At 39.9% G+C, this 25,827-nt stretch overlaps 1 protein-coding gene across 50 annotated transcripts in view; it reads left to right on the plus strand.

The window, feature by feature from the left end:
* The window catches only part of TRDN (triadin), a 1,152,170-nt gene that overhangs the window by 836,231 nt on the left and 290,112 nt on the right, over window positions 1-25,827 (plus strand). For 47 of the 50 annotated variants that reach the window (XM_075339946.1, XM_075339974.1, XM_075339964.1 and 44 more), the window contains 5 exons: window positions 11,135-11,356; window positions 11,503-11,574; window positions 19,492-19,566; window positions 19,771-19,842; window positions 20,045-20,119. In XM_075339946.1, coding sequence (XP_075196061.1) covers window positions 11,135-11,356; window positions 11,503-11,574; window positions 19,492-19,566; window positions 19,771-19,842; window positions 20,045-20,119 — 516 coding nt within the window. The remainder of the gene's footprint in view (window positions 1-11,134; window positions 11,357-11,502; window positions 11,575-19,491; window positions 19,567-19,770; window positions 19,843-20,044; window positions 20,120-25,827) is intronic. The other 3 variants (XM_075339960.1, XM_075339963.1, XM_075339998.1) reach the window with 1 other exon arrangement.

Here is a 25,827-nt window from a genome sequence, read left to right on the forward strand (position 1 = left end):
GTTGATACTCAGGAGCTACATCACTGCTGTCAGTTAATTCAGTTGAACCCGCTGCTGTATTGTCTTACTGCTGTGTGGCCATATCCCACAATCCAAGTCTGAAGAAGGTTCAACTGAATTCACTGAGAGCAGTGGAGGAGCTCACAAGTATGAACTTCAGTGACCTGACTGCCACATTGATTGGATGTTGTATTGCAGGACATGGTGATACATGATTGCAACAGTCCAGTACCTGTAAAGACCGAAAGTCTTAAAATAGCCTAGAAAGGGGCCTTTAAGGTTCCTGGAGTTGGCAGGTGCTGGGGCATCTATAGGATATGAACAGCAATAAGAGTTAACAGTCTCCAGATGTCCCAGCAGCTGAGAACTCCAGGAACCTTAAAGGCTCCCTTAAAGACTCCCTTAAACGTACTGGATTAACAGCTGCCACGCGACCCAGTGGCCATTAGCCCTGGTAACCTAAAAGGTTACTGGAGCTTATGGCAACTGGGTCTCCTTGCGGCTGTGAGGCCCGTAAATCTTAACAGATGCTTTAAGGAAAACATTAAGGTTCTTGGAGTTTCCAAGTGCTGGGACACCTGGAGGCTGTGAAATCTAGTAAGAGTTCACTCCCTCCAGATGTCCCAGCAGCTGGGAACTCCAGGAGCCTTAAGGGAACACTTACTTGCTTGTTATTCCCAGCTGCTGGGACATCTGAAGGCCATGACCTTAAAGTGTCCCTAAAAGGCTCCGTAATAGGATCCCTTAAAGTTATTGGGTTAACAGCTGCTGCAAGACCCAATAGCTGTGAGTTCTGGTAAACTAAAAGGTTATTGGAACTCAAAACCACTGGGTCTCCAGGCAGCTGTAAGGCCCAGAAGCCTTAAAATAGGCATTAAGGGAGTCTTTAAAGTTCCTGGAGTTCCCAGCTGCTGGTAAATCTGGAAGCTGGGAACTATAATAAGAGTTCACAGCCTCCAGGTGTCCCAACAGCTGGGAACACCCAGGAACCTTAAATTCTACCTAAAAGGCTCCTTTAAGGTTTCCGGGCCTGACAAGTACAGGACTGTCAGACTGCAATGCTGCCATGACACGCAGTCTCACAGTCCAGCACTGAGATCACCTGAGGTCGCTTCTGGTGATTCTCATGGTACCCTCTGTTTGAGCCACCAGCTGTGACCTTAGGTGAAATCAGTTCCAGATTGTTGGACTGTGCTGCCTTCATGACAGTCGGTCACTGAATTCACCTTAAGTCAATTCTGGCATATCACACGCTGCTCTTAGTGTGTGCTGGAGGCCACGGTGAACGGTCACATGTTCTACTGTCACCGTTCACCATGGCTCAACTTTGGAGGTACCAGTATTGGTATCATTGTGGGACCTCATGTTCAATAAATTGGACCTGCGAGGGTGTTTTGGGGGTTACTAAGTTGATGACAGAGGGTTTGGTTTTTACTATGTAAAATAAAGGATTTTTGTGTTTTTTTTTTTCTTTTTAAGTACTGGGTTGGTAACGGGGGGACTTTCATATCAATTTCCACCAAGGATTTGATGGCAGCTGTAATTTTTAAAAAATCACAACTGACAGCAAGCCTATTTTTTTGTCTGATTGCCACCCACTATAGCAATTGGGATGAGCAGGGTAAAGTGTCGCAATTGGCACATCTAATGCATGTGCCAAATGTTGGGCGACTGCGGGCTGCTATTTTAAGGCTGGTGAAGGCCCAATAACCATGGACCTTCCCAGCCTGAGAAAACAAGTCCCTAGTTGCCTGCTTTATCTTGGCTGGTGAGCAAAAATGGACAGGAGCCCATATGGTTTCTTTTATTTTATTATTTCAATAATTAAAAAAAAATGACTTGGGGGCCTCGATTTTTGATAACCAGCCAGGATAAAGCACAAAGCTGAAAGCTGCAGATCACAGCTGTCTACTTTACCTGGGCTGGTTATAACCACTATTTGGGAGACCGAACATCAAAGTGGCGTAATACTCTGACAACATTGTTACCAGAAGGGACTTGTGTTTCAGAGATGCATCAAGGCCTTTTCCTCATGCTGTTCTCATTCAATTTCAGCACTTTCTCATCCATTTCAGCATTTTACAGCCTTGACAGACATCTTGGGAGGTTGTGCCAGAAAATTATTTGAGTTTCCCATTTACTTGCATTAGATTTGTGACGAATACACGAATAGTACAAAACGTTCAAGACTACTGATGAGCAAACCCGTGGATATTCGTGCTTGCCAAACCATCATGGAATAAAAAAAAATCAAGTTCAGCAGCTGAACTTGACCATTTACAATGAGCCTTATGCAAGGCAATGGGGATGAAAAGTTATGGGCTGTAAAATGGCTGTAGCAATTGCTACGGGGCTACAAATGGAAGTTAATTGGTAGTTAGAGCAGGATAGTTATTCATACAGTGTTTCCTGAAGGATCACACTGCAGTCAGATTCTTTTTTTGGGCCCAATAAGGTTCATCATTATCCACTGCTTCCTCCGCCCACCCTCTGTGCCTGCTAATTTCTATATACGCCCCACCAGACACCAGACACCCTGTTTCTGCGCCTCTGATAGGTTGCAGTCTGTTTGATGTATGGTAGTATAAAAATATATAAATAAACAATTTTAAAAAATGACTTGGGCTCCCGCCATATTTTGATAGCCAGCATGGGTAAAACAACAGCTACAGGCTGCAGCCCCCACCTGTGAGCTTTACCATGGCCGGATATTAAAATAGAGGGCATCCTATCTCATTAAAGCTTCCTGGTGGGGGCAGCAGCCTGTAGCTGTTGTTTTACCTGTGCTGACTATCAAAATATGGTGGTAGTAAACAAGGTGTCTGGTACGAACCCCGAATTCTACAGTTCCCATTCGTTCATTTCTATTCAAGATAAACAATTCTCACTAATCACCCTTCACTACTGAGGACCCCTTCCAAGGATGTAAATAAAACGTCCTTTTGCATTAAGGGGTTAAATAACATCATCTTCTAAGAGTATACAGTTAGGTCCAGAAATATTTGGACAGTGACACAAGTTTTGTTATTTTAGCTGTTTACAAAAACATGTTCAGAAATACAATTATATATATAATATGGGCTGAAAGTGCACACTCCCAGCTGCAATATGAGAGTTTTCACATCCAAATCGGAGAAAGGGTTTAGGAATCATAGCTCTGTAATGCATAGCCTCCTCTTTTTCAAGGGACCAAAAGTAATTGGACAAGGGACTCTAAGGGCTGCAATTAACTCTGAAGGCGTCTCCCTCGTTAACCTGTAATCAATGAAGTAGTTAAAAGGTCTGGGGTTGATTACAGGTGTGTGGTTTTGCATTTGGAAGCTGTTGCTGTGACCAGACAACATGCGGTCTAAGGAACTCTCAATTGAGGTGAAGCAGAACATCCTGAGGCTGAAAAAAAAGAAAAAATCCATCAGAGAGATAGCAGACATGCTTGGAGTAGCAAAATCAACAGTCGGGTACATTCTGAGAAAAAAGGAATTGACTGGTGAGCTTGGGAACTCAAAAATTCCTGGGCGTCCACAGATGACAACAGTGGTGGATGATCGCCGCATACTTTCTTTGGTGAAAAAGAACCCGTTCACAACATCAACTGAAGTCCAGAACACTCTCAGTGAAGTAGATGCATCTGTCTCTAAGTCAACAGTAAAGAGAAGACTCCATGAAAGTAAATACAAAGGGTTCACATCTAGATGCAAACCATTCATCAATTCCAAAAATAGACAGGCCAGAGTTAAATTTGCTGAAAAACACCTCATGAAGCCAGCTCAGTTCTGGAAAAGTATTCTATGGACAGATGAGAGCAAGATCAACCTGTACCAGAATGATGGGAAGAAAAAAGTTTGGAGAAGAAAGGGAACGGCACATGATCCAAGGCACACCACATCCTCTGTAAAACATGGTGGAGGCAACGTGATGGCATGGGCATGCATGGATTTCAATGGCACTGGGTCACTTGTGTTTATTGATGACATAACAGCAGACAAGAGTAGCCGGATGAATTCTGAAGTGTACCGGGATATACTTTCAGCCCAGATTCAGCCAAATGCCGCAAAGTTGATCGGACGGCGCTTCATAGTACAGATGGACAATGACCCCAAGCATACAGCCAAAGCTACCCAGGAGTTCATGAGTGCAAAAAAGTGGAACATTCTGCAGTGGCCAAGTCAATCACCAGATCTTAACCCAATTGAGCATGCATTTCACTTGCTCAAATCCAGACTTAAGACGGAAAGACCCACAAACAAGCAAGACCTGAAGGCTGCGGCTGTAAAGGCCTCGCAAAGCATTAAGAAGGAGGAAACCCAGTGTTTGGTGATGTCCATGGGTTCCAGAATTAAGGCAGTGATTGCCTCCAAAGGATTCGCAACAAAATATTGAAAATAAAAAGGTTTTTTTTGGGTTTGGTTTATTTGTCCAATTACTTTTGACCTCCTAAAATGTGGAGTGTTTGTAAAGAAATGTGTACAATTCCTACAATTTCTATCAGATATTTTTGTTCAAACCTTCAAATTAAACGTTACAATCTGCACTTGAATTCTGTTGTAGAGGTTTCATTTCAAATCCAATGTGGTGGCATGCAGAGCCCAACTCGCGAAAATTGTGTCACTGTCCAAATATTTCTGGACCTAACTGTATATGTATACATACCAAAATATAATATAGATGCAAGTTTAATTATATTTACTTTTGAGACATCCCAGTGAAAAAATATGGGCTACAACTTAAGAAAGAATCAAAAAAGGTAAACACAAATATGTAATATTATGTAAATGCCTTAAGATTTATCATATATAATTTACTACTAATACTACCATCACTATATGCTGTAATCAGTGTAAATGATCTTACTTGATCTAAAATTCATTCGTAACAGGAAATGTGTGCATCTGAATCTGATAGCCACATAAAATTATGACTCAAGCCCAATTTATCAATATGTTTACGCCAGAAATCTATCATAAAACTCTTTGAAAAGTCTCAACATGTTTATGCAACAAAAGGTTGAGCACCAATTTTGAAATTTTTGGTCCATTTTAGATTCTGCTAGATTTACCAAAATGGATGGAACTGGATCAGGACAGGAGTGAGATGAGGCATGGCAATGAATGCAGGTTTAATTCATGACAAGTTGTAGCGTACCTCCAGCCACTGTTAAGCCACATCTGGTTAATTAATTGGCATAGATTCTTAATGAATTAGTCTCTTCTGCCTTCACCACGTCACCTCTTCAGGACAGGCATGAACAATGCCTATCTTGATTATTCAGGCTCTGAGATTCTGATTCCAGTGCTAGGTCACTTACCAGGCTTCTTTTTGTTGTTGTCTTAAAGTAACTGTTTTATCTTTTGCAGCTTTGTTTGTCATCTTAGCAAATGCTTCTAACCTGGATCCTGAAATTGCTTTAAAGCTTTCTACCTACACAATGCATAGGCAGAAATCTGACAATCTAATAATTAGTAATCGGTGGCAGGAATACCTGGTGGTCATGAAAATAGAGGACTATGTAACAGAATTTCATAAATGTAAATTACAGCAGATATTGAAGTCCTTCATCAAAACTGCAGCAAGAATCTCAGTAAGGCCGGTGTCACACTTGTGAGTGTCTCGTATGTATCTCGCGCGAGTCTCGTGGTGCATCACCCGGCACAGACTCACACTCTCCTCACAGGAGCAGGTTGGTTGCAAGGATCTCTATGCAGCTGAGTCGCTCCTGTGAGGAGTATGAGTCTGTGCCAGGTGATGCACCGCGAGATACATGCGAGGCACTTGCAAGTGTGCCACCGGCCTAAGTGACAGATTCCTCAAGAATAAAGATCTCTGATTCCACATCATGCTGCTCTGAGATGGGATAGCAAAATTTAATGTCACCTTCTTTTTAAATTAAATAATAAATAACTTTCCAGACATCTTAATGAAAAAATATAAAAAGCTAACAAAATCCAAGAAAGGTAACACCAATAACATGATTGACTGGTACATCCTATATTGTAGTGCCTTCCTGACCTTGGGTGTACCCATTGGCATACCACCAATAGCTGCAGACCACAAGGCCAATTTTGGGCCTGTAAATCAGGGGGCCTGGTGACAGTGCCAGCAGAGTGCTCCCTCTCTTATCCTTCTCGTGCTGTGTCTGTGCGCTATGTAAGAGCACAATGATGTCACTACTGTGCGCCGCTATGCCAATGTGCATAGCGCAGGACGTTAGCATGGAGATGGAAGCAGCAGAGAACCGAGGAGAGGTATTTATGTATTTAATTGGTGAGTGCACAGTGGCCAGAGGACTATGGGGGTGCATTAAATTATATGTGGGCTGCATAATATATAGATGAATATGGGAGTTGCATAATACTATATGGATGAATATGAGGGCTGCCTAATAGCATATGTAGACTGCATAATACTATATGAAGGCTTCATAATACCATATGTAGGAATATGGGGTCTGCATAATTCTATTTGGAAGAGTATAGGGCTGCATAATACTACCTGGAGGAATATGGTGGCTGTATAAAACTGTATGGAGGAATATAGGTCTGCATTATATTATATGGAGCAATATGTGGGTGAATTATATGGAGGAATATGGGGTGCATCATACTATACAGAGGAATATGGGGTGTATTATACTTCATGGAGGAATATGGGTGTGCATTATAATACATGGAGGACTACGTGGAGTGCATTAAACTATATGAAGGACTATCAGGTGCATTATAATATATGTATAAATACGGGGAGTGTATTATAATATATGGGGAACTATGAGGTGCATTATGCAATATGGAGGACTATGGCAGGGGTATTATATTATATGAAGGACTATGGGAAGCATATTATATATGGAGGACTATAGGGTGCACTATACAATATGGAGGACTAAGGGGTGTATTATACGATATCAAGGACTATGTGGGGGCATTATACGATATGAATGACTAAGGATGGTGAATTTTAATATATGGAGGACTTTGGTGAGTTCATTATAATATATGGATAACTATGAGGAGTGCATTATAATATATAAAGGACTATGGGGTGCATTATACTATATTGAGGACTATGGCCAATGTATTCTAATATATGGATGACTATGAGGTGCATTATAATACATGGAGGACAATGTGGTGCATTAAAGGATATAGAGGACTATATGGGGCCCATTACTATATGGAGGACTATGTGAGGCCCATTACACTATATGGAAGGCTTTGTGGGGCCATTATAATATTTGAAGTGCTATAAGGATCCCTTTATATTTTATCTAGATTTATGTGAAGGCCATTATACTGTATGCACTTGTAACAGGATAAGGCACAGCCAATGAGCTAGAAATGGAGGTTCACTTGTCAGTTTCCAAACTGTAGATATCCAAGATAAAACAAGGCACTCCAGGATATACCTGAAATAGTTTATTTTCAAAAGAATTTTGTTGTGAACATGTGACGTTTCGACCACGTAGTGGCCTTCATCAACCAACTCCCAAAATTGTACGTACTGGAACAAAATATATGCAGCAATGTATATTAACACAGTATAGAGCAGCATCTTATGCAAAAGACCAAGGTCAGTAAGAAAATGGTAATGTAAATAAATTTAAGATTGTGTCAAAACCAGAGATACACACAGTAACAGGAGCCAGCGACAGCATGGAGCAGCAGTGTCAAGCAGCGGTATCCACAGACAGGGACAGACAGACAGACAAACAGACACAGACAGATATAAACAGACAGACAGGGAAAGAGACAGACAGACAAACAGACATAGACAGATATAAACAGACAGACAGGGAAATAGACAGACAGACAGAGACAAACAGACACAGACAGATAGTGTCAGACAGACAGTGAAAGAGAAAGACAGACAGGGAAAGAGACAGACAGGGAAAGAGACAGAAAGGCAAAGATACAGAGAGACATAAAGACAGAGACAGAAAGACAGACAAAGAGACAGACAGACAGAAAGAGACAATTGTGTACAAAAAAAGCATCACTTCTGGCTATTTGTGAATGCGCAGGTAGGTTCCAAAGCCATAATAATAATCAATAAAACCAGGCACTCCAATTGAAAAAATCTGATAATATTTATTTTATATTTTCAATCCAATTGTGAAGATGTTTTGGTCAATTTATTGACTTTTTTCAATTCACGTGCTGAAGATTAAGATTTGCTTGATTTGGAGCTGCAATATACAGAGCAGTGTCCACCGCTGTCTGAGCTGTCTGTATATTGCAGCTCCAAATTGCTGTCTGTATATTGCAGCTCCAAATTGCATCTCCAAGTCAAGCAATCCTTAATCTCCAGCACGTGAATTGAAGACGGTCAATAAATTGACCGAAATGTCTTTACAACTTGATTGAAAATATAAAATAAATATTATCAGATATAACAGACAGACAGAGACAGACACAGAGACAGACAGACAGAGAGAAAGACAGAGAGTCACAGAAAGACAGATAAAGGGATAAAGAGACAGACAGGAAAAGACACAGACAGACAGAGAGAGACAGACAGAGAGGGAGAGAGACAGACACAGATCTGAAATCATCATGGGACTTTGTGTGGATTACGTCAAATCTGGCTTTTTTGGGGTTAATAAATTGGTGAAAGAGTGTTTTTTTGTATTTTTTTTTTAGTGTTTGTGTTTATTTCTTTTCACTTATAGATTAGTAATGGGGCTTTGGTCTGATAGATGATTTCCATTAATCAAGGGCATAGTGGCAGCTGTGAGCTGCCATTAACCCCTTATTACTCCAATTGCCATCACACCAGGGCAATCGGTAAGAGCCAGATAAAGATCCAGGACTGCCATATCTAATGGATGTGACAATCCTAGGAGGCTGCAGGCTGCTATTTTTATGCTGGGGGGCCCAATAAGCATGGGTCATCCCAGCCTGGGAATACCAGCCCTCAGCTGTCCAGCTTTATCTTGGCTGGGTATCAAAATTGCCGGGAACCGCATTCTGCTTTTTTTTACATTATTTATTCATTTAAATATTAAAAAAATGCATGCGGTTCTTCTCATTTTGCTATACAGCCAAGATAAGAGCATGGCTGGGGGCTGCAGCCTGTAGTTGTATTTCTATAGATGTGCTGGTATCAATATAGGGGACCCTAACGACATTTTTAAAAAACAATGTATTTATTTATCCCCAGTATAGGGACACAGACACCTTTTGTGATTCCAACCAATCACAAACACTGTCTCAGAGGGTGGGGGCATGGTCTAACGGCAGCAAATCAGAGATGCCTTAGAAGGAGAAAGCCATGAATATGAATGGGGGATAATTAGGGGACCGGAAGTAGCGCTGCAACTGCGGGGAGACTTGGTAAATATGAACTGATTTAACTATTTTTAATTTTCCTTTTTTAACAACCCCCCACACTAATTTACAACACATCATATTAGACCTCCCATTGAATTTAATGGGTTTGGCTAGGATCGACAATCGGATCAGTTATCGCCAATCCGATCAGCGATCTCAAGTAGGATCGGCGATGTGATCTTTGGCAGGATTGATCATTTCTAGTAATAACTAGGGATGAGCGAGTGTACTCGTTGCTACTCGGTACTCGCCAAGTAGTACAGTATTCGAGCTACTCGTTACTCCAGAAGTATCCTTGTAATTACTTGTTAGGAGTAGCCAGTTCAATTCAAGTCAATGGGAAATGCGAGTAATTGTCTGCTGGACCCTACAAAGCGGTCTGCGGGCTAAGTAAAAGGCTGAAATGGATGCATGATTGTTTAAAAGGCGGGCGGTAAAAAGTCGGCAGCTTTTTTAAGCAATCCACTGATGCATGCTCCCCGCTCGGGTCCTTAGCTCCCTGGTGCTGTGCTCCCCACTGCCCTGCACTTCGCTCCCCGCTCCCTGGTGCTGCGCTCCCCACCCGGTCCTAAAGCTGGTGTCACACATAACGACAACGACGTCGCTGTAACGTCACCATATTCTGTGACGTTGCAGCGACCTCAACAGCGACGTCGCTGTGTGTGACACATAACAACGATCAGACCCCTGCTGCGAAATCGTTGCTCGCTCCTGAATGCTCGAAGTCATTTTTTGATCGCTGCTATCCCGCTGCACCATGCTGATAAGCTGATAATCCTTGTGTTTGACACCGCAGCAGCGACGCTACGCTACGTCTGAAACCACACAACGACTGTCGACGTCGCTATGATCGCTGCTCCGTCGCTGCTTTTTCTAACATGTTTGACAGCTTAATAACGATCATCGATGGTCGCTGCTACGTCACAGAATATGGTGACATTGCAGCGACGTCGTTGTCGTCGTCGTTATGTGTGACCCCAGCTTAACTTAGGATCGGGCAGGGAGGCGGCAGGGGAGCGAAGCATCAGGGAGCGAAGGCGGCAGGGGAGCGTGCATCAGCTGATTGCTTAAAAAAGCCGGCGGTGATGTTCCTCTAGTTCCGGAGCCGCTCATTAAGCCTAATGTAATATGCACCACATCGTCCCACTCACTCCATGTGACAGCCGAGTGTGTGAATAAATAAATTAATTAAAAAATGACGTAGGGTCACCCCAATTTTGATACTCCGCCAAGATAAAACAGACAGCTGGGGGTTGGTATTCTCCCCCTGGGGGAGCAAATCGTTATTGCCCCCCCAGGGTAAGAATAGCAACCGCCAGCCACCCCAGATTTGAGTACCCAAGTATTGGGACCTACTCGTTACAAGTATAGCGAGTCTGACTATATCACTACTCACTCATCTCCAGTAATAACATCATCTTAAATAACCTATGACAGAAAGTCATATTATAATCAGGGATCATTGTTAGTTACTGTGAACTAATTATGAAACTTTTTCCTAAAATTGATTTCTAAATGAGATTTTATCTTATATTTTTTACATGTCATAATATAATATCAATCTACATTTACTTATTATGTTGAAGAAATCCTAGTGAAAAATCATCAGTTAATAGAACCAAAGAAAAAATATGAAGAGCCATCAGAACCAAAGAGAAGTAGAGACAAATAATAATAACTGGCATAACCTATGGTTACAAAAAAAAAAAAAATTATCTGACTTCACTTAGCATTTGTTGTGAAATAATATTTTTCCAGTAAATATACATATAAAAATGTAATAATATTCATACAAATGTACTTTTCAGAAACCCCAATAAAAAAACATATATTGACAGAACCTAAGAAAAAACATAAAGAACCATCAGAACCCAAGAAAAAACATGAAGAGCCCTCAGAATCTAAGAAAAAAGATGAAGAGCAAAAAGATGCTAAGAAAAAACATGAAAAGTCCACAGAATCCAAGAAATCACAGGAAGACCATAGAGAGCCTTCTAAAAAACATGAGAAACTAGCGGAACCTAAGAAAGGTAATCCAATGAGAGTAAATTATAGCATATGTCATTGGAAATAGTATTTTATCTGACCTAAAATGTGTCCTTGCACAGCATTTTATCTTACCGCAATATATATGAAAATATAATATTGATACTAAATACTTATTATTACTATGCAGAAATCCCATTAAAAATATCTGAAGTGACAACAGAAATCAAGAAAAAACAGGAGTCAGGAGAAGCTAAGAAAGGTAAGATATTAACTACACATTCAATTATCTGACTTGACTAAGTAGTTGCTTTCAAATACCATTTTCCTTGTAAGCTCATATTCCAAAATGGAATATTGATACAAATTCATTTACCAGACACCCCAATGAAAAAACATGAGCTAACAACACCCAAGAAAAAACATCAAGAGCCAATAGTACCAAAGCAGAAAAAAGAAGAAAAAGCAGAACCAAAGAAAAAGCAAATGCCAACAGAACCCATGAAAAAACATGAAGAGCCAATAAAACCCAAGATAAAACATGAAAAGCCAACAGAACCCAAGAAAATACATGCAGAGCCATCAGAACCCAAGAAAAAACATGAAGAGTCAACAGTACTTGAGATAAAACATGAAGAGGCAATAAAACCAAAGAAAAAGCATGAAGAACCATCAAAACTTAAGAAAAAAGATGAGAAGCCAACAGAACACAAAGAAAAACATGAAGGGAAAACTGAGCCCAAGAAAAAACATGAAGAGTCAAAAATACCCAAGAAAAAACATGAAGAATCAATGGACTCTATAATAAAACACAAAGAGCCAATAGAAGCTAAGAAAAAACATGAAGAGTTAACAGAACCTAAGGAAAAACATGAAGTAAATGCTGAGCCTAAGGAAAAGCATGAAGAGCCAACAGAATCCAAGAAAAAACCTGAGCACAAAACACAGCCGAAAAAAGCACATGAAGAGCCAACAGAACCTAAGAAAATACAAGACAAGCCAACAGAAATCAAAAATAAGCATGAAGAGTTAACAGAACTAAAGAGAAAGCATGACACGCCAATGGAACACACAACACAGCTTCAAGAAGCAATAGAACCTAAGGTAAAGCATGAAGAGCTAATAGAATTAAAGCAAAAACACGAAGGCCCAACAGATTCCACGGAAAAACATGAAGAGCCAACAAAACCTGAGAAAAAACTTGAAAAGCCAACAGTACCCAAGAAAAAACACGATAAGCCAATAGAACCCATGAAAAAACTTGATGATCTAATAGATCATAAGAAAAAACTTGATGAATCAACAAAAATGGTAAAAAAACATGAAGACCTAAAAGAAGCTAAGAAAAAATATGAAAAACAAGCAGAACCCAGGAAAAAACAAGATGAAATAGCAGAAAACAAAAAAAATATGAAAAGTTAACAGAACCCAAGAAAAAGCATGACAAGCCAATAGAACCCACAAAACAGCTTGAAGAGGTAACTGAACCTAAGAGAAAGCATGAAGAACCAATAAAACCCAAGTACAAATATGAAGTGCCAACAGAACCCAAGAAAAGACATGAAAAGCCAACAATACCAAAGAAAATTCAGAGAGACCATGTAGAACCAAAGAAAAAACATGATGAGCCAATCAAACCCATGAAAAAACTTGATGAGCTACAAAAACACAAAAAAACCCAAGAAGAGCTAGCAGAACCAAAGAAAACATATGACGATTCAACAGAACCCAAGAAAAAGCATAAAGAGCCAACACAACCAAAGATTAAACATGAAAAGCTGATCAAACCCATGAAAGAAGATGCAAAGGTAATTGAACCCAAGAAACAGCATGAACAAGATGAGGCAACAGAACCTAAGAAAAAATATGAAGCACCAACACAACCCAAGAAAAAACCTGAAGATTCAACTGAACAAATGAAAAAAACTGAAGAGACATCAGAACCCCAAAAATTAGATAAAGAGTCAGAGGAGCCAAAGAAAAAAGACGAGCCAACAAAACTCAAGAAAAAGCATGAAGAGTCAATAGAACCCAAGATAAAATATGAAGAAAAAGCAGAACTGATGAAGAAAGACAATTTACTAGTTGAACCCCAAAAAGGTAATATTATATTAACTGACAGGTTGATACAACAAATGAATAGCTAAAACTTTGATGAAAATGTTCTTAAAGTATAATTTTTAAATCTTTTTTTAAGATCCTAATAAGAATAGATTATTAATTAATTTGAAATGTAAATTTCAAATGTGAAATAAAAAAACCACTAACAATCAACTAGATTTAATTTGACCATATTTAAATATATTTTGTAAGATGGCCATTTATAGTATCTGCCAGATGGTAAATAGTTGACATTTAAGACTTTATTCAATTTATTTTGTGCTAACCCTTATTTCTTCAAAATCATATAAACTAATTGTAATATAAAATAGATTGTTCACATGTTAATTTCACTTGTAGAAAATAAAGTAGACCAACTAGTCTACAATATAATAATAGTAATAATTATAATAATAATAATAATAATACATAAAGATACAGTAATTTGTCAAATAGAATGTCTTCTGCTTTGAACAATACTATCAGGTAGAGTAAAGAAAGAAAGAATAAGTGAGACAATGTCCAGGTCTACTAACCACGGTGTGTCAATTAATTGTATACTTAACCATACCTTAGACATGCAAAATGAATGTAAAATGAAACAATTTCTTTTATGATAACAGCTAATTGCAGTGAGTTTAAAGACATAGCTGATTTCAGGGTTAGGTGTTTTAAATATACAATAAGATATATTTCATTGCACAATGAACGGCTCTGCACATTTTTAACATACTATTTATGATTTACAGTTTTGAAAAAGTGTGGTAGTAAATGAATGTAAACATTCAAATGGTTATGGCCAATGTCATTTTAACAAAGTTTGCATAGATCAATAGCAGACGTGAATATGAGAGAGTTTTATAATATCTTATAAAAGTAATTTGCTCTTTTTTTTACTTTTGAGATTTTTTTTTCCCTCATCATTCATTCGAAAAGTTTCATTTTGATCGAAGAAAGATGGACTGCTAGATCACTGAACTATCATATTATAACTCCATGTAAACTCTATAAAAGGAAAAAGGGAGTGCAGAGCACTAAGCTCTGTGAGAGACCAAGAAAACAGTATCAGAATCAAGCTACAGTTTTTAAAAGTTTATTTCCTTTGAATGCTGCACTCAAAGCCACATAGTCCAGAGATTCTCCATAATGTCCTCCATGCTTTTGCTCCTTTTGTCTGTGTACTATAGAAAAGGAAAAGCTAGATTTCAGCCATCTGTGCCAGTGTATTGGACATATTATAGCCGTTAGTCTCCACCCACTGGGTCAGAGGTAACTGAAAATTATATATAGCCCCATCAAAGAAACCAAAGCAACCAGTGTCACAGAGGGTGGGCTGGGGATGCAGTGAATATGCATGAGGGTTAATGATGGAACCTGGAAGTTGTGTGACAGCCACATGGGAGACTCCATAAGTATAATTCTCTTGCTTTAAGCTTTAATCTCTATTTTGCTTTGTTTTAACTTTTTTTATTCGGCTGTCCAAACCAGAAGAATAACACGGGCTTCGCTGAGAAGTCTGTTTGGGGTTTGTGTATCACTACTGACTTCCTATGAGAGCCGACTTGCAGCCAGGATTGACAGGAACTTCAATTATGACAGACACAGGGGTCATCAGCTGATCCCTAGCTGTCATGACAACCAATCGGCACCATACGATCCCATCATGGGGCCACCAATGGGAGTGAGAAATGGCTCACTCCCCGCCGGAGCGTGTTAAATGCCACTGTCAGAGATTGACTCATTTACAGCTGTGCCCGTATCAAAGACACGGAAACATCATGATGTTCCTTAACCCCTTAACGACCGCGGGCAGTAATATTACGTCCTAGCGGTCATAATGCTTCCGCCCGCGGTCTGCCTGCTAGGCATGAGCAGAATCGTTATCGGCTTGTGCCGTTTAACCCATTAAATGGTGCTGTCAATATGTGACAGCGCCGTTATAATGGCATTGGCGGTAAACTTTTACTTACCTGCCGATACTGGAAGTCACGTGACATGATCACGTGACTTTCGGTGGTTGTCATGGTAGCACAGGGTCATGTAATGACTCCTGTACTAGACGTGAACTACTTTCAGTTTCACTCGGCCCGCAGCCGAGTGAACCAGAAAGTAAATGTATCTGTTGTTTACAGCCATGTAGCTTGGATCAGCAGATAGTGCAGAGCGATTGGAATTAAAGGGTTAAAAAACTAAAAAATATGCACACATTTGGTATCGCCACATTCAGAAACGCCAGATCTATCAAAATATAAAATCAATTATCTGATCAGTAAACGGCGTAGTGGCAAAAAAATTCCAAACGCCAAAATGACGTTTTTTTGTTGCCACAACTTTTGCGCAAAATGCAATAACAGGCGATCAAAACATAGCATCTGCGCAAAAATAGTACAGTTTAAAACATCAGCTCAAGACACAAGAAATAAGCCATCACTGAGCCACAGATCCCGAAAAATGAGAACGCTACGGGTCATGGAATATGGCGTAAAACGCGTGCCTCTTTTTTTTTGCGAACTTCCGATTTTTTTTAACTCCTTATATAAAAGTAAACCTATACATATTGGTGTATACGAACTCACACTGACCTGAGGCATCACATCCACACATCAGTTTTACCATATAGTGAACACCGTGAATAAAATATCTCAAAAACAATAGTGCTATCGCACTTTTTTTGCACATTTTTCTGCATTTGAATTTTTTTGCCGTTTTCCAGTACACTATATGGTAAAACTTTCATTTAAAAGTACAGCTCGTTCCACAAAAAATGAGCCCTCACATGACCATATTGACTGAAAAATAAAAAAGTTACGTCTCTCAGAAGAAGAATGGCGGAAAAAAAAACGGAAAGCGAAAAATCGTCCGGTCGTTAAGGGGTTAAAGAAGGAGGTTGCAACTTCCTAATTTAAGTTGCAACCTCCTAATTTAAGATACATCATGATCCGAAGTTCTATGCCCTCAGATACACCAAGATGAACTTATCCTTGCAATGTAAAACTTGAACTCATGTACAAACCAAAGACTGGATACAGATCCTTACACACAGCAGGACTATAAGATTCCTGGGACATTCACATGTTTCTCCTCAAATGCAGTGAACTTAATCCTGTGTACTATATGTCCTATTGGGAGTTTTTATGTTGGAGAAACAGGACAGAGACTGAGAGTAAGGGGTACTTTACACGCTGCGACATCGCTGCCGATATATCGTGGGGGTCACGTCGTTAGCGACGCACATCCGGCGCCGGTAGCGACATCGCAGCGTGTAAAGCAAATGAGCGACGATCAACAAGCAAAAAAACATGAAAAATCGTTGCTCATTGACATATCGCTCATTTCCATAATATCGGTGCTGCTGCAGGTACGATGTTGTTTGTCGTTCCTGTGGCAGCACACATCGCTAAGTGTGACGCCCCTGGAACGACAAGTATCTCCTTACCTGCGTCCACTGGAAAAGGAGGAAGGAAGGAGGTGGGCGACATGTTCCGACCGCTCATCTCCTCCCCTCCTTTTCTATTGGGCGGCGGTTCAGTAACGCTGCTGTGACGTCGTTGTGATGCTGAACGAACCGCCCCCTTAGAAAGGAGGCGGTTCGCCAGTCACAGCGACGTTGCAGAGCAGGTATGTGCATGTGAAGCTGCCGTAGCGATAACGTTCTCTATGGCAGCTATCACCACATATCGGCTGTGCGACAGGGGCGGGTGCAATCGCGCTCGACATCGCTAGCAAATGCTAGCAATGTCGCAGCATTTAAAGTACCCCTAAGGCCATGTGCGCACGTTGCGTTCAGTACCTTGCAGAAATTAACGCATTCTCTGGCAGAATTTGTCATTGTCAAATTTGGTTTTCACCACAAAAACGCAAAAAATACGCATGCGTTTTTATTGCGTTTTTGCCGCGTTTTGACCGCATTTTACATGCATTTCCAGTGCTTAAAATGGGATGCGTTTTCAATACAAAGACACTACTAAATAAAGTATGAACATTCAAACACTAGGAAAAAAGTGGAAAAAAATACCCTTTAAATCATACACTATAATGATAATTTTCCAAAAATGATACTTGAGATTTAATAATTATGTTCTAAATAAAGTAAAATTATTGTTTGACTCTTTTTTTGGAGTTGGGCTGGATGTGAGGGCAAAAGGAAACCTCTTGACCTCACTATCATGCCAAAAATGCATGCTTTGATTTTGACAAAAAAGCATGTGTTTTGCATCAAAAAAGCATGTAAAACGCTAGAAATTTGGTTTAGGATGCGTTTTGATAATTCTCATTGACTTCTATGTTACCAAAACGCTGCCAAAATTGCAAAAACAATTGACATGCTGCTTCTTCAAACGCAGAGATTATGACAAGGTTTTGACACCAAAAACGCAGCCGTTTTAAAAGCATTGTGCGCACAAAAAAGTCCTATTTTCCATAGACTTTGCCTGGAAATCAAAACGCTTCCTTTTTTCCTTTAAATGCTGCAGTTCAAAATGCCGCGTAAACACATGAAAAAACGCAACATGCGCACATGGCCTAAGGATGAGGGCTCATCATCACACAATAGAGTAAAAAAAAATGCATTTACCTGTGGCCAAACATTTCTGCGCTTTAGGACACAATATAAACCACATGAAAGTTGTCATATTAAAAGGCAACTTCAGATCACAGAATCATTGAAGGGTCTGGGAATACTGTCCACACAGGACTAAGTATGTCAGGAGGATTTATGACCCACTACAAAATCTGAGGAGTCCACACCAGAGACAATGAGGGCACCAGACCTCTGACCCTACATTATATATATTGGGACAATAAAACTCTCACACCAGTAAACTAAGCTAATTAAGTATTCCCTCTGTAAGCTCAGTGTTTTTTTATTTAAATTTCCTTTTATGATACCATCCCTCTGCCCTGTTTGTGCAAATATTTGTGTTTCTTCAGATAATTTGTCATACCATGCCTGATGTAGAGACCGGAGAAGTCTTGAAAGCTTGCTTTGTAACACCACTTATTTTACTTTAGTTAGTTATTAAAAGGTATCAAAACTTTATTCTTTTGTTTCTCTCACTGAGAACAATCAATCATTTTTCAACTGGCTAAAGGCTGCTTTACATGCAACGACATCACTAACGAGATCTCGCTGGGGTCACGGAATTCGTGATGCACATCCGGCCTCGTTAGCGACGTCGTTGCATGTGACACTTATGAGCAACCGCTAATGATCAAAACTACTCACCAAATCGTTGATTATTGACACGTCGTTCATTTCCCAAATGTCGTTGTTCGATTGGGATGCAGGTTGTTCGTCATTCCTGAGGCAGCCCACATCTCTACATGTGACACCCCAGGAACGACGAACAACAACGCTCCTGCATCCTCCGGCAACGAGGTGGGAGTGACATTCATGCGGCTGCTCTCTGCCCCTCCACTTCTATTGGTTGCCTGCTGTGTGACGTCGCTGTGACGGCGCACGAACCGCCTCCTTAGAAAAGAGCTTGTTCGCCGGCCACAGCGACATCGTTAGGCAGATAAGTAGTGTGACACGTACCTCCGATATTGTTCGCCATGGGCAGCGATTTGCCTGTGACGCACAAACGACGGGGGCGGGTGCGATCAATAGCGACATCGCTAGCGATGTCACAAAGTGTAAAGTGCCCTTAACAAATTACCAAAACCTTTTTCTTTTAACTAAATACAGGAGCAGTGAAACAACAAATACACTGGGTCCTCTGATAATACAAGCAGAAAGGAAAATGTGTTATCTCACATAAAGACGTATATGAAGAGTCCCTGCTGGTGACATTAGTACATTCATTTTTCTTCCTTTTTAAAACTGCGTATGAATGACCAGCTGCCACATTTCTATATGGTCGAACACAGCTAATTACACAGGGAAAAGCAGGAAAGCATGTATCTTATCTAAGCACAGCAACATTTCTTTGAAACAATTGTGGCTCTTAATATTCCAAGACCTCTTGTACTTTTGTTGGTTGAGCAAGCTTTTAAGCTGAAAATAAATAAAAATAAAAAATTAACAAAAAAATCTATCCAGTATAAATAATAATCTGCTCACAAATTATAATCTTTCCAGAGACTCCAGAGAAAAAACATAAAGAGCCAGCTGAACAGAAAAAGAAGCAAGAGAAGTCATCAGAACCCAGAAAAGGTATCTAAGTATTATTGTAAAATATTGATGTAGAGCATGCAAGCCAAAAGATGGTGTAAGGAAAAGTGTCTGACATGTATTGCCAAATGTTCTGAATTTATTACATGTGTCACTGTGAACATTTTGATGTATTTTCTACCTGTTGATTAAGTTATATCACATCTAACTGCAGTACCGTATTAATAAATTCCTACACCTTTTCAGAGCTTACAGTGAAAAAACTTGAAGAGCCAGAACCCAAGCAGAAAGAGGAGAAAACAGCAGAACCCAAGAAAGGTGCAAAAATATTGATGAATATTTTACTAAAAGACTAAAAGGAGGTTTATTGAAAACTGTCTCACGCTACGAGTGCCTAACATCATATTGTGTGCCCTGTGTAGCTTTGAAAAAAATATTGATGTAATTTCTGCTTGTCCGGATTTAGTTTTATCCAGTATTACCTTTGGACTGGGGTAATTAATCTACAATACCTTTACAGAGCTTCCAGTGAAAAGACATGAGGAACCTAGTGAATCCAAAAAGAAGAAAGAGGAGCCAACAAAACCCAAGAAAGGTACTTACGTATTATGTAGAGCAGATGTGGGCAAAGTGTGGCCCATGGGCTGAAATAAGTTGTGTACTACACGATTAGGCCATTCCAAGCTGCCATTTCTTTGCTGTTGTGAGGGGTAATGAATGCTATACATTGTTGGGGGCTGTGGTGACCTCAAGTTATGTCTGGAATATTATGGAGCCATTGTACTACTTTTGGGGGACTGTACTGTCCATAGTGTTTTGTTTGTTACTATGGGGGAGAGTCGTACAGTGTGGACGGGTTGTGGATGTATTATACTGTGTAGGGAGAGCTATTGTTGAAGATATATTTATGCTTAACATAAAACCTTTGTTTTGTCCAAAATGTGCTGATCATAATTATAGAAAAGCAATGACTGTAGCACAGTGAAAGATTATAACTACCGTACATTTTCTGAAGGAAAAAATAGTCACCAATCAGTAAGAAGTGTACAGGACTTTGCTTTGAATTACTTTAGCACATCTGCGGCCACAGGAAATCGCTAGTCTCTCACAATGCTCTGATGTGATTTTGGTCCACTCTTCTTCCAGTCTCTCCCACAGTTCTTTGACTTTTGTGGGTTTCTTGGCCATAACTTTGTCACCAAGATTTTCAAGAAGTTTTCTATTGGATTTAGATCAGCACTCTCGGCTGGCCATTTCATAGTTTCAATGTTTTCTGTTTCAAGGAGCTGCTTTACTGGTTTTGTTGTGTGACAGGGGGCATTGTCCTGCATGAATATTGCTGGCTGATTGAGTGATGAATGCAAGTAAGGAACCACATGTTGTTGAAGATGGTTCTGATACGCACTTGGATTTACCCTGCCATGTAGGAGAGGTCCAACTCCTGCCCCAGAAAACATTCCTGAAACCATGACACTTCCTCCCCCACCATTCACTGACTTCTTAACACACTTTGGGTTCAGTATTTCCCCAGTTTGTCAATGAACACAATGTTTCCCATCAGACCCAAATACATTAAACTTACTTTCATCCCTAACATGACCTGTGGACAACTCCTCTGTCCACACAACATGCTCCTCACCAAAGGTGAGTCTAGCCTTTTGATTCTTTCTGCCAATGAGATGTTTGGTCATTGCAGAGTGGACTTTCAGTGTAAATGCTTTTAAACATTGTGACACTGTATGACAAGATACGGCACATCATTTTTATAAAATCAGTGCAAACTGGAAAGTTAGGCTGTCAGTTAAATAGGTTTTGTCAGATAATTAAGGAAATTTACACCAGGTGCCAGATTAACACCAAAAACTTGCACGTATCTGAAAGTGTTCTTTAACTTTGATCAGTGTTTTTTTGTTTTTCCTTTATCTCATTTACATTTTTATTATGTGCTTTTGAAAAAATTCAATTCATGAAATAAGTTGAAAATACTGCTAGTTTACTCAGGTTAGCATATAGTCATATAGGACTAGACAATGACCTCAATATTTAGGAAATTGTGTGTTGTTCTCTAATTTTGATGCCCCGTGTATATATACATAAAATAGATAAATAAATAGCTTGTGGCACTTTCTATTTAACCAAATAAATACATAAATGAAAATAACCCTAAATTTTGCATAACCAGCAAAGGTAAAGCGAACAGCTGTAAGCTGATATTATCAGACTAGGAAGGTCCATCGTTATTGGGTCCTTTCCAGAATAAAAATACCAAGTCACAGCCTTCCCAGAAGTAGTGTATCACAGTAGATGTGCCAACTCTGACGCCTTGCCTCTGCTGTTCTTAATTGCCCTGATGTGATAGCAATCGGGGTGAAGGTTTTTGGGGTTTATGTCATGTACTGTATGCAGTGTTCGAAAATACTGCTGGCATCAAGCCATGGTGTTAGTAATGGAGAGGTGTATATCAGACATCCCCATTACTAACCAAGTAATTAAAAAAAAGACACACACACAAAAACTACTTTATTGAAATGAACACTCGCCAACTTTTTCCCTCCCCTCCCTTACCACTTTATTACAAAATAAATAAAAAAAAGGTCCGACATAGTCTAGCTGTTTTACCATATTCCAATGAATCCATAATAGTCCACAAATGGAAACCTTAAAAAAAACATAAAAACACAAAAAAAAAAAAACAAGACACTTTCTCTCCTTCACCACTTTATTAAAAAAAAAATCCCCAGCATGTCCAACAAAGTAAAGAGCGAATCTGACAAGTCTATGGAGCATCGTTCTTACATTCTACAGACTTTGCCAACAGTTACTTGTGGATCACACTTCGCAAGACCCAGTGCCTCTAAAGAGCAATGACATCAGTAACATTACAGCTCTTCAGAGTCGCAGATTCATGAACATCACAGCGTCACTCAGAACCTCTGAAGAGCGGTAACATTACTAATGACACCACTCTTAAATGGTGCCAAGTCTCATGCATCTCAGCAAGGCTACCATAATTTTACAATCATCTTGGATATTTCATATATTAATCTGACTTGCAATTATTTAACGTATAATTAGTTATGCTGCTTCTTGTCATGTCACTGCATTGTTACTGTTTTGCTCCTGGTGGTGGAAAAATCTTTTTCTTCCTGTATACTACAAATTACAACCTGTTCTCTCATTTCCTAATAGCTCAGTGCAGAGAGGTGGGCGAGATTACGGATATGCGAAGCAGTGAATATTTTTCTTTTTAACTTCTTCACGACACATGACGTACTGGGACTTCCGGTGGTTGCCATGGTGGCACAGGGTAATGCGATGACTCCTGTAGCTATCATGAGTCACTTTCTCTCACTGCCGGCAGAGGGCAGTGCGTGAGAGAAAAGCAGCTTTTCTCCAGATCTCAGCTGTGTAGCTGTGATCTGGAGAAATGAAAGAGCGATCAGACTGCTGATCTTTATAGTCTCCTAGGGGACCTTGTAAAATAAAAAAAAGTTAAAAAAAAATAAAAAATAAAAAATCCTAAAAGTTCAAATCCCCCCCATTCGGCCCATTGAAAATTAAAGGGTTAAAAAAATTAAAAAATATACACATATTTGGTATCACTATGTTCAGAAACACCCGATCTATCAAAATATAAAATCAATTAATCTGATCAGTAAACGGCGTAGGGGCAACAAAATTCCAAACGCCTAATTTATGTTTTTTGGTCGCCACATATTTTGTGCAAAATTCAATAACAGGCGATCAAAACATAGCATCTACGCAAAAATGGTACTATTAAAAACGTCAGCTTGAGACACAAAAAATAAGCTATCAATGAGCCATAGATCCCGAAAAATGAGAACGCTAAGTTTCGGAAATGGCGCAAAAAGTGTGCCACTTTTTTTAGACAAACTTGTGAATTTTTTTTAACCCCTTAGATAAAAGTAAACCTAGACACATGTTTGTTGTCTACAAACTTGTACCAACCTGAGACATCACATCAACATATCAGTTTCATCCAATAGTGAACATGGTGAATAAAATATCCCAAAAACTATTGTGCGATTGCACTTTTTTTTGCAGTTTTTCAGCACTTGATATTTTTTTCCTATTTTCTAGTACACTATATGGTAAATCTTATGCTTTCATTTAAAAGTACACCTTGTTTTGCAAAAAACAAGCACTTATATGGCAAGATTGACAGAAAAATAAAAAAGTTACGGCTCTTGGAAAAAGAGGAGCAACAAAAAAAACCAACTGAAAAATAGAAAAGCGCCCGGGGATGAAGGGGTGAAATACTAGGAACACATGGTTTCCCCAGCTGACAGCTTCCTGCAGAGAATACCTGTCTCCTGTGACCTCTCTTCACCACCACCCCACAGGAGACAGGTATGCAACATCTTGACTGCAAGATGCACCCCTCACTACCTCCCAAATCTTGAGGAAAAAAGTGTGTCTTAGGCTATGTGCCCACGCTGCGGAAAATGCGCAGATTTTGCCATGGATTTCTCGCGGAAAAGCCGCGGATTTTCCAGAAATCTGCAGCACAGCTACTCCCCAGCCATTTCTATGGCATTTGGGAAATGCTGGGCCCACGTTGCGGATTTTTCCACAGCGGAAATCGTGCGGATTTTCGTGTGGAAAAATCTGCAGCATGTAAATTATTGTTGCGGATTTTCGTGCGGATTTTGCCTATTCAATTGAATTAAAAAAAAATCGCAAAATCCGCAACAAAATCCGCGTCAAATCCGCATCAAATCCGCGTCAAATCCGCACCTATGAAAAGGTGCGGATTCCGGGAGAAAGCTGCGGATTTTGATGCAGAAAAATCCGCAGATACAGAGTCCCGTGGGCACATAGCCTTATAGTCCAAACAAATACACTATATACACTAATGAAATGAAAAAGCAATAAATAGGAAGAAACCCCTATGGCTAAATAGAGTTACTATGAGGAACTATGAGGATTTAGTGAGGAACTCAATAAATGACAAAAATAGACCATTTAAGGAATTAAAAGGAATTAAAACAAGAGTGTACCAGATAAACAGTAAGAAACTTAAAAATGATAGTATTTCTAATAATCTGAGAGAAATAATGGAAGACGATTAGGGAAAAGTTAATCTACCAAATGCCTTTTCTCTACAGTATTTACCCCAAAATCCTATGATAGAAGACATGATCAGTGATACCGTAAATTACACAATAAGTATCACCTTCTTAGCACAGTAGGAAGTATGGCGTAACTTCAAAAATACTATTGTAGACAAATCACTTTGCCCGAATGGCATACACCCCGAGTACTACAGAAATTAAACACTGTGGTAGACAGATCATTACTAGTGATGAGCGAGTACTAAAAAGCTCGGGTGCTCGAGGCTCGGGCCGAGCATCCCAAAATACTCGTGTACTCGGCCCGAGCACCGAGCCAAATGTTATCCTATGGGAGACCCGAGTATTTTTGTGAAATGACCCCCGGCAGCATGTAGAAACCCTAAATATGGCACAAAAGTCTCAGAAGAGTGCTCAAATGACATGGCAACAGCATGGGGAAGACCCCTTGAAGCATTTATCACTCAAAAGTCACAGCTGTGAACAATTTTGTCCGCGTTTTACGCCATTTTTACGGACTCACCAGAAAACCTTCAAAAATGACACCAAAATGAATTTTCATGGCGGAAATGTTAAGGGCACATACTCAATAGTGAGATAGAGCTAATGTATGTTACTTTTTGAGATTAATACATGAAAGATTTTACGTAAAACATTGTGTGGCACTCCGATGTCCCTGAGAAGAGACGTACATAAAGGCCTCTGAGTCTAATGTGCCCATTTTGAGGAAGTGAGTCTTTGTAGTATTTTCCTTTGCCAGGGCAGTCCAAAATTGTGAGGTTCACCAATGCCCCTGCATACAGACGTGCATGATGGCCTGTAAACCTGAAGTGCCCATTGTAAGGAAGTGGGTCTATTGTAGTATAGCCCTTAGGCAGGGCAGCCAAAAATTGGGAGGCTCCACGTTGTCCCTGGATAGAGACGTGCATGAGGGCCTGTAAACCTGAAGTGCCTATTGTAAGGAAGTGGGTCTATTGTAGTATGGCCCTTTGGCAGGGCAGCCAAAAATTGGGAGGCTCCACGTTGTCCCTGGATAGAGACCTGTTGCCCACGCAGAAATAACACCATCATCAAGCACGTCCTTGTCCCAGCGCAGCGTTCAGTTATCCATTCAGCAAACCTTTGAACGCAGGCGCAAATACACTGCCAACGCCCCACATGCCACACTTCTAAATGCTAACATTTCGCGACTGCTTGCGCTGGAAATGTT

This window comes from Anomaloglossus baeobatrachus, chromosome 3 (assembly GCF_048569485.1).
Source record: "Anomaloglossus baeobatrachus isolate aAnoBae1 chromosome 3, aAnoBae1.hap1, whole genome shotgun sequence".
Taxonomy (NCBI): Eukaryota; Metazoa; Chordata; class Amphibia; order Anura; family Aromobatidae; genus Anomaloglossus; species Anomaloglossus baeobatrachus.